Here is a 15,862-nt window from a genome sequence, read left to right as displayed (position 1 = left end):
TGACCGTTTGTTTATATACCTACCCTTTGAGAAGTGAGTTTTAATATAAAGACTTGTTTTTAAATAAATTTCATGCAAATAAACAGAACAATTTCTCTGATTGCACTGAACCTGAAACTCTGATTTTTATACACACACACACCCCCAAAACAAAAAAAGTTTGCAGGTGGATTTTTAGCGTTACAGCAAACACAAGTGGAGGCAAGAATAAATTTTGTTTAAAAAATTATAAAAGAGACTTATGCAGTATTTTACGGAACAGGCATTTATTGTATTAAATGCAATTCTATCCATAGGAGGATCTTTTTTATTTTTTTTTTCCCCTTACAAAACACTATTAATGTCTTTTTAAAATTTTAATTTTATGGATGTGGTGCTGTGGGTGCATTCTGACCCTTGCATTCTGTAATCGGGTAGCTTGTGCTAAAATATTGGACAGAGACACAGATAAAAGATAGTATGTACTGTTTGATCGCTCTTGGATCATTACTGCAGCTAAGCCTTTCTGTTCTGATGTTACCATATATATATATATATATATGTTATCATATATGTATCTTTCTCCAATATATATACAGTGGATAAAAGGAAGAGTTTACCTTTGTAAGGTTGGTGTGAATAGTCCATCTTAAATTATTATTCCATTATTAAATTATTAAACCCCCTGCTCATGGCAGGGGGGTTAGAACTAGATGATCTTTAAGGTCCTTTCTAACCTGAACCATTCTATGATTCTGTTTTCTTAACGCTTTACTTGTTGCTGCAAAGCGTGGATTAACTTGAATTTACATGATGGCTAGTAAGCGTTGGAATGTCTTACTTCATCTCCCACGCTGCATTTTGTTCTGCTTTAAAAACAGTCTTAAAAAAAATGAAACAAAAACCAAAAAAACCCACCAAAAATCTTTATCGTTCTTGCATGATCTTATGCTGTCATTGCGTTTATTTTTTCTGCTCAGTGATCCATCAGTGCATGTTGCTCTGACTTCTTTCTTTTCCATTGCCTTGTCTGATAATCACTGTACATTGTGTTACTGTCTCACCCTTGGAGCATTGCGCCAACAGACTTGAACCTCTGTTGCATCTGGGGCCCCATTTCCCAGTGGATTTCCCCACCTCCCCGTTTCTAACTGTGGTAACTCTGTGTATCTACCAGCATTCCTTGTGTGCTGTATTGCCTGTGGGATTGGGTTGGGTGCCCTGAAACGAAAATTTGTGTCCAGAAGTAGAATTTAAATACTTCTTTTTCTTTCTTTTTTTTTTTTTTTTTTTTTTTTAATAATTGAACTGCGAGTCTTCTTTCCTTAGGGCAGGGATCATTAGGAAAATCTTTGGTTCTAATGTGCTTTTTGGCATAGGAGGTACATCCCTGAGTTTTGTTCTGTTTTTATTTTAGTACCTTGGGCTAAACTGCTAACATGAATGCCTCTGTGCTGTTCGCATACACTGAACTACTGAACCCAGAAGAATTAAAAAATCTCAGATGTTGTGGTATTGTTCAGGATAGGATTTTGCATTATTTGTAACAGAATTTAATTGCAGGCTGCCAGAAGGTGTGGTCTTGCCGGATCTAATATTGTTTTCTTTGGGATTTTTTTTGCAGCCAGAGGGTGAACTGGATCAGCTTCTTGTTGCAAAATTAGTATTGTCTTTTTTTATGTTCAGTCAGATCAACGAGCTGATCCAATGCACCCGATGCAACTGGCAGTGCAGTCACTCACTCAAGCTCAAGGGAGAGGTTGGGAGCACCCAAGCATGTCCCCCTTTTGCAGCATCCTGCAGCTGGACTGGATTGAGGTGTTACTGAACAGGGACGTGCTTGTGTTTTCTGGTTATGTTATAGTTCCCCAGAAGTCGTGTGGGTGTGGTAATTGCAAAAATATTTTATTGTAGATAATGTTCCAATAGAAATACAAGCTATAATAAATCTTTTTTCTTTAAAGTATTGTAAATTTGTCGTGAGGACTCTGTAGTATTACTCTTTGCCTTCCTTTCCTCCCCACATATTATTTATTGAGTCAGTAGAATAATACGGTGAGATTTCTTGCCTATATGTATCCTGGGTTTATGCTACTTAAAGCTTTAAATAATCAAATCTTAACAAATCTCCAATGACACTTACATCCACCTTTTATAGAAAGTTATTTGTAACCTATGTTTTTTGATAACACTTCAGAGGAAATAATATGAAACGTCTGGGGCCTGCTGTTTGATAAAGGCAGGCCATTTAAGCATGAAGGCTGGGGGACTACTGTGATAATGCACTGGGGCTGGGCAGCTGATTAGATATGAACACTACTTACTGACAACAGCGATCCCCACTGCAGATGGTGTTTTCTGAAGAGAAAACTGCTGCTTTCAAGGATTTTGTAGCAGCGTTTTCTGAATGGTTAGCTGACGACTGATCTTTAAAAGGTATTTGAAAGCCTGTAGCATCTGAGAAGGGAAGATCAATACTTCATGTGCACTGTAGATCAAGAATGATAAGAATAATGTTTAATAATTTGAGAAGGATTTGATTTGGTATTTTTCTGTGGTGTGTCGGGGGCTTTTTGGTTGTGTTGTTTTGTTTGTGGTTTTTTTTCCTTCCACCCTCCAATCTAACTTGCCGGCATTTTTGCTTCTGCAGGCGAAAGCTATGTATGTGGTTCCATAGAACCCTTCAAGAAACTGGAGTACACGAAGAATGTAAACCCAAACTGGTCAGTGAATGTTAAGACAACTTCCACTTCTCGTTCAGTGCCGTCCCTTGCCACTGCTAAAGGAGGTACTCCAGATGCAAAAGAGAATAAGGATTTCATTAGGCCTAAACTAGTCACTATCATCAGAAGCGGAGTGAAACCACGGAAAGCAGTCCGCATCCTGCTCAACAAGAAGACAGCACATTCATTTGAACAGGTTCTTACTGATATAACCGATGCCATCAAGCTGGATTCAGGGGTGGTTAAACGCTTATACACACTAGATGGAAAACAGGTAAGAATTTTCATGATGATAATTCTCAGCATGAAGAAAATAAAATTTTCCAAAAGGAAAAGAAGAGCACATTAGTTAAAAGTTACTTCATTCTAGAATATAGAACCATGTCTTCTACTCTTTATAGTGTACTTAAGATCTGTGAGCTGTTTGGAAACACATCATGAAGCATTACTTGGTCTCAGTGATGGTCTTACCATTTATGATAAAAGGTCTAAAACTGTCAGTCGAAAGTGTGATGTGGTTTTGGCTCTGCATGCCGGAAATGGAGGATGAAGGATGTGATTTTAAAGAAGCTCATTCTGTTAACTTGTTTCAGCTTTTTCTTGCAGCAATTCTATGAGTCATTGTACTTGCCTTTCCATAAACTGTAAGAATAAACAATGAGGACACGTTCCACCATGATAAATGCAGGCCTCCTGCTGTCCAGAGTGACCAAGTCATGAGTCTCACTGCAGCTAGAATGGATGAAGAAGGTGCAAGCTTAGAAAATGAATGATCTTTTTCCCTTTTGCAGGAAAACAGGTAGGGTTATGTGTGGTGACCACACTTATTGAGGAGTCTCTTGTAGGTTACATGTTGTTTCTTCTATGACATACCTTCAAGTAATGTCTCTTTTTTGATGACTTATTAAATTGGGGTAGAGTGAGATTTGAGAGGCTTCTTATTGAACTTGGAGATAGAGGGGCAATAAAAAATATTACAGAGTAATCCTACTTCTTTTTTTGTCTTTAACTTTATTTGTAATTTATCTACGGACATATATTAATTATAGCAAAACTGGAGAAGCTGATAACCTGGTGAAGGGCAAGACTAATTTCAGCATGACCTGAATTGATTTAGAGCAATGGTGACTCTAGAGAAATAAGGCAGATACTTGCATTTACAGATGTAACTTATTAAACTGAAGAAATGATAGAGGTATAGAATGTGGGTAGAAAGATGGACGGACGTCTCCCTGAGCAGCTAGAAGCTGCTAGAGATATTTCTGCTGTAACATAGCTGTGTTTTACAGATTCTAGGCTTAACAATTTGCAGATATACAGCTAACAGTGTAGCTGTCAGGAGATGCTGCAAAATGTGCTTGGTACAGGTAAATGGTCAGCTAGATCCAGTGGTGATCCTAACATGTCCGCAGTTACTGGGGTTAGTATACAAGCATAGCTCTGGAAACAGCTACAGCAATACCCTCTGATCTCAGAGAGGGCTCGTTGATGGACAAGCCGCTTATTCAGAGCACTGGTTTAAATTGTAGCCAAGTGTGGCTTGACCAGAAGTCCCTTCCATCTGCAGTTTTGTATCGGTAACCTCTGACATCAGTTACAGACAATAGTTCAGTTCCTGATGCCTATAAATGATCCCATTACTGTGACTTCATTGGGAACTTTGACCTGGAGCAAAAATGTGGATGTGAAGTTCTTTTTGCCTGCAGCAAAGGTAAAGTGCGTGTCTGGGGAAACTCGCAACTCCTATCTTTCTTACCTTGTCTCATGCTCCAGGGAGCACCAACGCTAGTAAATTTGAGAAAAGAGTTGAGATTCAAGACCAGGCTGGATGGGGCTTTGAGCAGCCTGGGCTAGTGGGAGGTATCCCTGCCCATGGCAGGGGGGTTGGAACTAGATGATCTTTAAGGTCCCTTCCAACCGAAACCATTCTATGATTTAAAAGCTGCAGAGATCAGTGGCGATCTCTACTGTGACCTTCACAGAAGATCTTGAGTGACTCTTCCAGTTCCTGTAAACCCTCTCAATAAAAAGGGATGCATATCTGTTTTGTATTATATATGTAAATAAACTTGTGGATTAGTTATGAAGAAGTGCAGCCTGGAAGGATGTCGATGCGGCTTATTGTCTCCTGGATAATGTGCTCACTTTTTTTTTTTTTAAATATATATTCCAAACTCCCCTCTAATGCGTGTGCTTAAAACAAAAAAAAGCCTTTACACCTGTTTCAGAGCTCTAATTGCTGGAGGTAAATAGTACTATCATACTACTGGGGGGAAAGGGAAGACCAGGTTTTCCTGACCTTGATGTTTTCAATGTTCAGCTGAATCCTTTCTCAAGTCATGGGATTTGAGACGAGCTTAAATCACTGGTGTGCTGGGGCATTTGTTACCTACCTCATAGCCTGTAACCCTCCCGCCTAAAGGCTCTCCCGGAGACTGGTGTCTCCACATGTATTCGCTCCTTTCCTTTCTGGCTGTTCTGTTGAAATTGCACAGCTGGCTGCCTAACCCTGCTGGTAAGGGCAGGATTTGGGGGAAGGTGTGTGTGTGTTGTGCCAGCGTAATGGAGACTTTGCTCACTGCACGTACAAAGCAGCTTTGCTGGCAGAAAGGGAAACGAGTGATACCATGCTCAGCAGGAGCAGCCTGTTGCTTGCCCCTGCGCGGGGAAGTCATTGATTTCCTGTGCTGCTAAGCATTCGCTGCTCCGTTTTCCTCTGCCAAAAGCCTGAGCTCCCAGATGGCGTTGGGGGCACAATGATGGATTTCTTTATTGCTAAACTCAAGCTGTGAATGATTACTGGGAGTAAATCCATGGCAAATCCAAAATTTTCCCAGTAGTGTTTATAGCTGGGAACTTCTACTGTGACTCCTATTGGAGCTTGGAAGGTTCTGGAAGAGCCTGTGTTCAGTGGTTAAATCTACAAATCTGTGATTAAATCTTTCATCACTAACTTAAAAATCAATAAAATCTTAAAGCTCTGAGCCAAGAAAAGTAATTTACTGTAAGGATAAGAGACTAAAGCTCTCCATGGATTATTTGTTGGGAATGTAACTTGGAGAAAGGCTGTTCTGTACAGTCATCTCTTGTGAGTTTATTTCATGAAGCCAACACTGGAATTACCCATCCATGGCAAAAATTGGCATGAGTCTCATATATCATTAGTGCAGATGGGCAATGAAGTATGCATACTGGTGGTGGGTACTATCATTAGATGCCTCAGGCTAATCAAAAGAGAGTAGTAGGAGTCCAGAGTCTTAACTGGGCATCTGAGTCAGGTGGTTGTCCCATACTGACACTACACATTGAGGAACTGAGCTTCAATGCTTTCCCTCCAACATCCTGGTTAGTTGTGATGTTTTCATTTGTATCTCTAAAGGACATTAATGAATGTGCTCAGTTAAAAGAAATTTAAATGGTGGCCTATGAAATTTGATGACAATGCAAAGAGCTTGTCTTGGTGAGGCAGGTAGTGCTGGGACACTCAGTACCTGAGGAAAGTTATAATTTCTGGTACTGAGTAGGTGTGTACTTTGGATTTCATTCATTTAATTTAGTTTTGTTAAAATGTATTTCTTGTTACAGGCAGGGTGACTAGTGGTTTATTCCATTTACTTATAACTCATGTTAGAATCTATATTTTGACTGCAATATTTCTGAAACTTCAGAGTATAATTTAATTTGCACAAAAAGGGGCATAACATACAACTGTAATCTGATCATATAGCACATTGGTGTCCTGTATTTAGCATACATTCACAGTTCAGTTATTAATGATTTATCAAAGCAGGGTAAGTTTCATACTGTGTCTAGAATAGTATATGTGTATTTTTATGGATGTACTTATTTTTTCTACTGGTACAATGAACTGGTGATGTTTGGAGGAAGAGAGAGAATCACTTCCCTGTAAGATACTGATGAATCTGGAGATGATGATGGGACTCTAGAAAGTGTTTAACAGTCTTACGAGCTCAGGCCAAAATTAAAACCTATCCAGGGGGAGGTCTTGAAGTGTTCTTCTTGCCAAATTTGCTGTGTAACAAAAATAAAAATAGAATGAATAGGTTTAATAGCTGCTTGTAGGAATTCAGATCATGAGGGCACTTACTGTGAGCATTACTTTTTTTTTTTTTTAATATTAAAAGGTTGTTTAAGTGCATGAAAAGACATTGTTAGTATTGACCCTTAACATTCTCAGGTACTTGTGCAGAGAAGGAACACTTTCTTGTTGCTAAAGTATGTCTTGCTTTACTGTAGCTGCACTATTTCAGTTTATTTTTTAGTTTTTTAACCTTCCCTTAACAGTAGGTGTCATTTTTAGTTTGATGTGCATGAAAATATGGTTTTGTAAAAGGCAGTGTGTGTATACACACAATGCAAACATCAAGGGTACAAGCTGCCCGTGGAGATAGAGCCTGGTTGCTGTGTTGCAAGCTTAGTTCTCTGGTTTCTGTGTACCAATGCACTTCTAGAACAACACCAACGATAAAATGAGAGAATACCAATGGTGGTCACATATAACAGCAAAGCTGTGAAACAGTGCAGTTTTTAGAAGCGTTATGGTGTGTGCATTTGTACAAGGTATTTACAATTTGCATGTTTAGACAAAGACTAAAGTTTGGACAAAAGTGCTTTATCACCTTGTAAGTCCTCCATTTGCTTTTGGAAGAACAAACATCTGGTTTATAATGAGACCTCCTTATTTGAACAGGTGGTTTGTTTAGCTTAACTAGATGCAATCATGCAAATTATTTTTTCAGTTGAAGTATTATGCTGTGGATTTGGCTCTAGACAGCTAAGTGGTCAGTGGCAGAGATACCAGAATAAAAGTCACTATCTGATTTTATTTTTTAAAAAATATTTTATTTCAAATCAAACTACCTTTACAAATATGAAATACAGCTACTGTTACTTAAAGATACCTTACGGAAACGTGTGTTGAGAGGTGGAGGGTGGAATGGGAGCGAGTCCCTCAATAACCTTGCTTTAAGCCATTAAAACCACTTTTAAAAAATTGTGGCTGCAAGGAGAGGGAACATCACAGTGCTGGAAAGCTTGACTCTTCTTCATTGGGTGGAATGTGTTTTTGTTTTCTATTGGAACCCCACTGTAAAGGGGATATGATACAAACAAGCTCCCTCTCCTGTGGACTTCTCTCTGTGAAGGCACCTAATATCTTTAATTTTTGACAAGGAATTAGTACTACTGTTTTAATAAAGTACTCTCTCAAGAAAAAGAAACCAACTCTTTGCACCTACACCTAAACTGAACATGTGCTTTATATTGTTTTGCTCTTAACAAGTCAAAAACATTTGGTAAAAATGTCTGTATTCTACAGTAAATTCTTGGCCAAATCTACCCTTTTGTAGGGTGGATTAAAGATCTCAAATGTCTTTCTCTAGACCTTGATTGTCATTGGTACAGAAAAGCCTACATAAAGCATGGTAGGTATCGTTCATGAAAAAACATTCTCTGCTTAGCATTTGTGTAGCGTATGTTATACAACAATCTAGACAAAATAAATGTTAAACAAAATCCAATTTATGTGCAGCAAGTGACTTGTTTTGTGTGTGCTGTGTAATTTTGATTCACATCAGCGCTTGTAATCAGTTCCATTCTTAATATAGAAGGCGCATTTAAATTTAAGGGTGACTGGTTGTGCCTGCTCTTTTTATTTGTTCTTCAGTTGTAGTTGCCATCCACTTGAGATGCATGCAACTTAAAATTATTCGTAATTTGAAAAATGTGGACAATAAGAGCTATTTTATCTTCTGTATGACCTCTCTCGAGTGCAGTAATTTTAACTTCTCTCTTTTGTTGAAGGCTTTGGAGCGCCCTGCCAGCCACAGGCACACAGGGGTTGTGTTGATTGAACATGGTGAATTCTCTGTGAGATGTAGCTGTGAGACACTGACTAATTGGGAGCAAGTGTTAAGTAAGGCGGCTTCTGCAGATCACACAAGCATTTTATCAGGGAAGCAACAGCTAGAGAAACTTGTGCTTATTTTTGAGGTGGTACTTTAATATTGCACCTCAGGACCTGAAACCCATTGTGCTTACACTGTACAAACTGTTTCTTTCCTAAAGGGTTTCTAATGTGAATAGTAGATGGCCATACCCCTCAGAAAATACCTGTGCTGCTTAATTTTAGACAGGAAGTTTAGGGCCCTGTTTGGGAGATGCTAACCGAACACTGTGTTACGTAGCTGTGATAGACACTCTCTAAGAACAAAGAGCACCTCTCCAGCTTTTAATACACCTCACTTTTCCTCCTTCCTGCCTGCAGTATATTTAATCAAAAACTTTTTCTTTCTCTGGAAGATATATAATTTCTGGCTTTGGTATTTTGAAACTGATTTTGGGGCAGGACTTAAAAGATGAGGATTTTTTTCTCAATACTGGGATAAAGACCCCTTTTGAAGACATGATAGACAATTTTCAGTCACTGATTGTTTTGTTTGTTTTTCAGTCTGTCTCAGCAGGTGGTGATGGGGTCTGAGGGCCTTGGAAGATTCTTATGACTCCTATTGAGAGAAGTGGACTTCCATTACAAATTAGTCTAGTAAGAAAAACATCAAAATCTGGTTCAAAATCATTCAAATACATGCTAGGGTAGACAGTTTGCTGGCAATTGGTATTATCCTGGTGTTAGAGGAGAGCTGTGATAGGTCCTTGAACCCTTGTGGCTCTGGGTAGGCTGTTTTGATGTCATGTTATGACATTGACTAACACATTTAATTGTTACTCAAATAAAGTCTTCTGTAAAGAAGAGAACAGAAGCCCATTCCTAATTGAAATCAGTGTGTTCATTCATTTGTCTGAGGTCGGTTCCTATTAAGCTGAGATTGACAACTGTGTTGCTCCATCTCTAAAAGCTCTCTTCACAATAGAAGTTTCCAGGGTTGCTAACTGGCATCCCTTAAGAACTGAAGGCTGACTTTGAAAATTAAGAAGAGAAGGTGCCATCTTCTGCGACCTTTAGATTGGCTTTCATGCTGTGCAAAAGAAAAGCTGTTATTAATTGAATAAGACTGAGAACTTGCATATCTGCTTCAGTATGCTTTAAATATCACATAAGTTGATCTTACTGTCTTATAAGGATATACAGCTACTCATCAGAGAGTTTGTGCACAGTTAGAAACCCTTTTTAAGGAAGAGTAATTTCCAGGTCCTTAAAGGCAGAGTATCATATTTTGTAAGTGTGAGGAAGGGTGCCTCAGTGGGAAGGAGATGGTGTGGTCATTCAGAACTATCGGTTGCTAGAGTAAGTGTCCTTTTCCTGTACATCTTGACTTTGCTTCATTACTTTAAATGTACAATATAACTAAGAAGAGCTTCTCATCCAGTTAAGTATTGCTGACTAGGGGGGGGAGGAAGAGCAGGTGGAAACATCCCCAACTATATGGTCGTGGTGGTGGTGGTTTTGGGTGTGGTTTTTGTCCTTACTTGTTTGGTGAAAGGGGACTTGGAAGAGTGCTTTCAGATTTCTCTGATGATGCTCATGAATGTGTTGTGGAGATGGGTGTGAGATTACTGTTGATCACTGAAAAGAGTCTCCACTGTTCACTACTAACATGCAGTCCTCAGGACCAGATAGGTTCTCTTGTCAACAGCTGAAATCTTTTTGTGCTTTATGCTTTCAAATAGTAGTTGTCCTAAACTTTCTCTGTACTGTTCCTGCTTCCTGCTGAGGTACTGTATTTCGTGACTTTCACTGAATGATCTGAGCTCAATAGTTTGAAGACTTTACAGTGTGGATTGCCAAACTGTCATGTTCACTGGGATGATTTTATTTTTACTGTCTGAAGCTGTTAGAAATATTTTTTCATTGGCATAAGTAAGTGTGGTGTGTGTATTTCCCGACTCCCTGTCTCTGAAGTGGTATGATGTAGTAAGACTGTAAAATAACCAAAAAAAACCCAAAAAAACCCCAAAACAAAAAACCAAACAACCAGCAAAAAAACCCCACTAAAAACAAAACCAACCAACCAAAAAAGTAATGAATCTTGAATTTGCTGGGTTGTTTCTTTTCCTTCTAAAAGTAGTTGTTAAAAGAAGATTAAGAATTACAGCCATTTAGCAGAATTCTAAGCATCATCAAAAGAAAAAAACATTATCATCTCATCGTTTTTTGTAGTAGGTGTGTCTTTCCTAAGAAATTAAATTATACTATTCATAGGAAAAAGTCTTAGTACTGCATGTGGCTTATTAGAATTTAAATACTTGTTTTTTAATGTAGGCATTTTAGTGTAATTTTGTCCTTGTTTTGTTGTGCCTTGAATTTTTGCACCAACACTGGGAAAATCTTGATAATCTCTCTTTTGAAAAAGTTAAATTAATAAACTAAAGGCTGATAACTCAAGTTTGAACAGCTGCCTGAGACTTAGTGCAATTATGTCCTTGATTACTTACTTCTTTCCACTCACATTTCTCTTCAACAACTTTTTGCCAAGCTGTTGTGTAGAAAAAAATTCTTCCGTGAATGATGAATATTGAGAGGGCAAACTATATAAATATTCTGTTGCTGGCTGTCTCTTTCTGTGAAGCCTAATCCTTTAATTTTTCTCTACCTGTTTATAGGAACCAAGATTTTTAAACCACCACAAAACATAATTGATATTAGCAAAATAGTCCTAACATTACTGACAGTGGAGGAAATGGTAGTGATAGCCTAATTTTGTACCTTGCTTTTTCTAATTAAGCTTTTATGAACCTGGTTTCTTTTCCGAAACTGCAGTCAACTGTGAAGGATCTTACCTTATTTTCGATACTTTCCAACTTCTTAAGCCATGCACTTTGCCATCTATTACAGTGAGTGGCAAGAAACACAAATGTCTTTGGATATTCTACCTATTTGGTCTGGAATTGCCTCTCATGGTTCTTTTTCCACAGAGAGCGAGTCTAGGGCAATGACATACTTCTCGGGTGCTCATCAGGTTAATCAAGATGAATTCAGGTCTCTAACTCTAGAAAGATTCTTTCTTAAATGAACCCTGCTACATACAGAAGTTGGAGATGCAATTCTGTTTCCTTATTCTGTGTGTCTGAGGATTTCTCCTGAGAATTTCAGTAGAAGTGGGACTGAGACTTAGATGATGTTCAGGGACAACAATATTAAGTATTATTAAATCAGTGATGTACAATGTATTCTGCCCCTTTACCCCTCCATTCCTCTTTAAGCTTGAAACTAATTTGTTCAATCCTGTAGGAACTATTGACTTAATCTCTTCTGAATCTACGTCCCCAGTACTGTGTGCCAGTTCATGGAGGCAGAACGTCCCGACTCAATCAGATTTAGGAACTAATACAATTACCATTAAGTTAAAATATTTCCATTGTGCTGAATGAAGACAGTAGTGTGCTGAAAATGTCTCAGGTTTTTATAAATAAAACTCTTTTGAGGCTGTTTTCATGATATCACTGGTTAATGGTATGTGACAAGGTGTATATCACATATAGTTTGTTCTTAAATTTTATTAAGTATTTTCTGTTACATTTTCCCCCAAAAAAACTTTTGAAGTAGGTCAGACCACCTGCTACAACGAGGTTTTTTTCTTGAGAAGGCTGCTGAGGACGGAATTGAGCTTCTTTCATAGGACTGAATTCTTGAATTCATAGAAGAGCAAAGAAGTCTTCAGGGACCTGAGGTATGCAGGACAGAGTATGGTACTTTACACATAGATAAAAATGAGGACAGATGGGTTTGAAATTACCAGAGAAAAGTGAGTTTAAGTTTAGAAAGCAAGACAGAAGACCGTAGTATGCTCCCACTGGAAACGGCAAAGCATTATAGGGTTTTGAATTCATAGTTGGATTGTTGCTGATAATAAAACTCATGTTAAGTAGTGAAGGCTGATTTACCTCTTCACTTGTCTGGTGGATTTGGTTTTCCATTAAATGTTGGATCTCAGAAACTTCTTTTAAATAAAACTCCTCTGAGCTTTAATAGCTTAAAACTGTAAGAGACATTTACTCATTGAGTGAACGGAGAGTGAAATCTCAGTTTGAACTGCTTTTAATTATCTTTTTGGCTCAGTTGAAGCAACGATTTTCTCAAAGCTGCCAGTCCGTAGGGGAAGATTTGGGGCATCTTGTGGAATAGCCAGGGTAGAGTGATTAAAAGTGAGAGAAGACAGACGTTGCTTGAAATGCACATGCTGACTTTTTAAATAGAAGAATGTTTGCTGTTTAAAATACCTTCACCTGCATACCCTTGCAGCCAGGTTATGTGTCTGTTTTGCATTAATTTGAATTGCAAACTGCAGCTGCTGCTATATAGCATGCATCCAAAAGCTCAACCTTTGACTCTTTATTCTAATTGTCCCCTAAATATCCTGCTGTCTCATGTTCCCTTTCTTGATTTCTTATCTGCCTCTGAATCATTTGTTCCTGAAGGTTTTCTAGGACACTCCTTCACTGTCTTTGAGTTTTTAACTACTACTTCTGTGTATTTCAGCAACTCCTTTTCATTTAAAATCTAGCAAACTCTGAGAAATGACACTTTCTGTGGGGTTTGTTTTGTGTGTGAAATGGTCTCCTGAGCACAACGTCCAGATTCTACAGTCCGGCTCTTTGGTTCTGTTTGTGTATCTCGTATGCTTAAAATCAAGATTTCTTTAACCTTCTGCTGTTTCTCCATGTATGAAACGTGTGTTTGCAACTTACGCCTACACAAAATCTGAATTCAAACTAATGCAATATATGGAGTGTTTAAGTGGCATATGTACATGCTCCTTGGAGAGGAAATAACTTTGAGAAGGAGGTGAGTGTAACACACATGTGTTGTGGGAAACGATCCTGGCACGCTAGACACTGATAATGAGAGACCCTATGTTCACATGAGAATAAACTCATGCATGCCATAATTCTGTCGTGACGCTTAAGAATGAAAAGGTTAAAAACATAGACGTTCATGATCATTAAAAAGTCCATGTATGGCATTGTTGATTCTGATACAGAGTAGTTTTATTTTCTGTCCCCTTCTTATTGTAGCTATGTGAGCATGAACAGGGTCAGTGCCCCTGTTTGTGGGTATGATGGTGGTAGCAGAGTTTATACCGAAGCAGTGGGTTTAGGGTGAGAACACCTGGAATACAAAAAGGCACTGTATTATTTCCTGTTGTCTGAGTAGCCTATATTGCTATTTGAAATGCTATTGTACCTCTCTTCTTTTATTCTTGCTACTTAAAAATACCTCCTGTGCTCCAACATGTTTTCTGTATATTTGTGAAAAAGAAGGCGGCTTATAGGCTTTAAGGAAAAAAATTGGTATTTGGATGTTTCAGTTTCTAAACCAGAACACATCTGTTCTGGGGCAGATTGAGGAGCATTGTGAATACTCTGGAGGAATCTGTTTAAATAGAGTGTGATCTTGATGAATTGGGAACACGGACTGCAATCAGTGTAAAATTTAATAAGGCAAATATGAAGCAGGTAATGTAGGAAAGAATAATCAAATGGCCTATCAGAAATAGAGGAACAGAAACCAGATGAGAGTGCAGTTAGCGTGATATGCGAAGGTTTTCAATGCAAGAAGGGTTGAGCATTTCGTTGCAGTGGGATGGTGGAAAAGCATATGTACGTAGGAGAATGGGACATAAAAGTAGGAAGTGTTTAGTTGTTGTGCAGTTGATTAGGATCTTTGTGAAAGCAGGTGTTGACATCTGCTTTTTTCATGAGAGATAGGCAAACTAAAATATCTGTATAATAATCTGTAAAATATCTGTACCTTATCTGTAAAGGCAATTGGACTAATATCAGCATTGATTGCTCTCAGTATGATGAGCAAAGGTTGAGAGACACATGGTATCTAAAGGGATGAAATAGGAAGAACAGGGCTATTCTAACTTTCTGATAACCAGGAACATTGATACTTGAATTTTTCACTTTTTTGGGGTTAAATTTAGCAACAAATAAATTTGAATATTCAGTATCCATAGTATGGAGATGCCAAGCAACCAGGTAAAGTCTCTCTGGGGCTCCATTTCTATAATACAAGATTGAAAAGAAGTAAAACCTTTTATAGTCATGTATGAATATTCTGGTAGTTAATAAAATGTCCGACATTTTCAGTTAAAGTATTTGTCAAAATGAATACATCTGCCCCATAACCTTCCTGAAAAATACTTTAAACCAAAATTTATATTGGAGCTTTATTTTAATCTTGTTTAAGCAGCAGTATTTAAATGTGGGGTCCTGATATGTGGCCTGTTGTGTTTTATACTTTGGTTGGTTGTGAGGGGAGGGTGGTGATGAGAGTGAAAGGATGAGACTTTCCTTTCTCTGGCAAGTCTTCAGTGACACTGTAGGAGGAGTAGCTTTTAAATGTGGCATCCCTGTGAAAAACGAACCCTTCTATCTGCAGATGGAGGAGGGCTGTCCTAGAAAAGAAAATTAAGCTCTGGTTTCTCTTGTGCTGAGTCCAAGTGAATGCCAGTCATCTTTCACAGCATACAGTAGGAACCGCTCTCTTAAATGTTACAGAAGGAGGGGGAGAGGAACAACTGAATGTCACATTGTACCTCTGTAGGAAGAGGAAAGCTTTAACAGTGCTTCGTCTCTTATAGGCAAATGATCAGGCGGATCACTGAAATAAGAGGCGGGTGCTCTGAAAAACGACCTATATTGTGGCTATACTGATTGAAGCTCTTCACCACTGCCTCCAGTTCCTCCCCTGGGTAGGAGAGGTTCTTCCTTGCCTTTAGCTTTAAACTGCAGCATCTTGTCCTTCTGCAGCATTGGAACAGCAAGGTTATGATGTTATGCACTCATTGAGCTTACTTTTTTTTTTTTTAAGCAGCCTGTCACGGCTTAACATCATTCCGGAATCCTGAAATGACAGGCAGCCTTACAGCTCCAAATTTTCTCCCCTAAAAGAACCTAAGTAGAGCGTGTGGGAAGTTTTTGTATCCCAAATCAATGGTAGTCTCTCTGTACAGTAAGTATTTCCCTTCTTTGGGAGCAAAGCCTCACTAAAAACATGTACCAACTTTCCTTAGCTTTTTTTCTGTATTATTTTAGATTACTCCCTGGAAATAAGTCTTTAAACTTGGTAGATAAACTCCAAGCAGATTAGAAAAGGTGACAAGTCATTTTCAGCTTGTCAAGTGGAGCTGGAACAGTCCTCCCAGGTGCGGTGGGTGTGTGCTGCATTAGAAAGA

The 15,862-nt window shown here is 38.5% G+C and overlaps 1 protein-coding gene across 7 annotated transcripts in view; it reads left to right on the top strand.

Moving 5' to 3' along the window:
- The window catches only part of DCLK1 (doublecortin like kinase 1), a 247,369-nt gene that overhangs the window by 8,124 nt on the left and 223,383 nt on the right, over positions 1–15,862 (top strand). For all 7 annotated transcript variants that reach the window (XM_054187925.1, XM_054187926.1, XM_054187928.1 and 4 more), the window contains exon 2: positions 2,630–2,976. In XM_054187925.1, coding sequence (XP_054043900.1) covers positions 2,630–2,976 — 347 coding nt within the window. The remainder of the gene's footprint in view (positions 1–2,629; positions 2,977–15,862) is intronic.

The sequence above is a fragment of the Rissa tridactyla genome, chromosome 1 (genome assembly GCF_028500815.1).
Source record: "Rissa tridactyla isolate bRisTri1 chromosome 1, bRisTri1.patW.cur.20221130, whole genome shotgun sequence".
Classification (NCBI taxonomy): Eukaryota; Metazoa; Chordata; class Aves; order Charadriiformes; family Laridae; genus Rissa; species Rissa tridactyla.
Note: the sequence above shows the minus strand (reverse complement) of the source record. Positions and strands in the feature narration are given on the sequence as shown.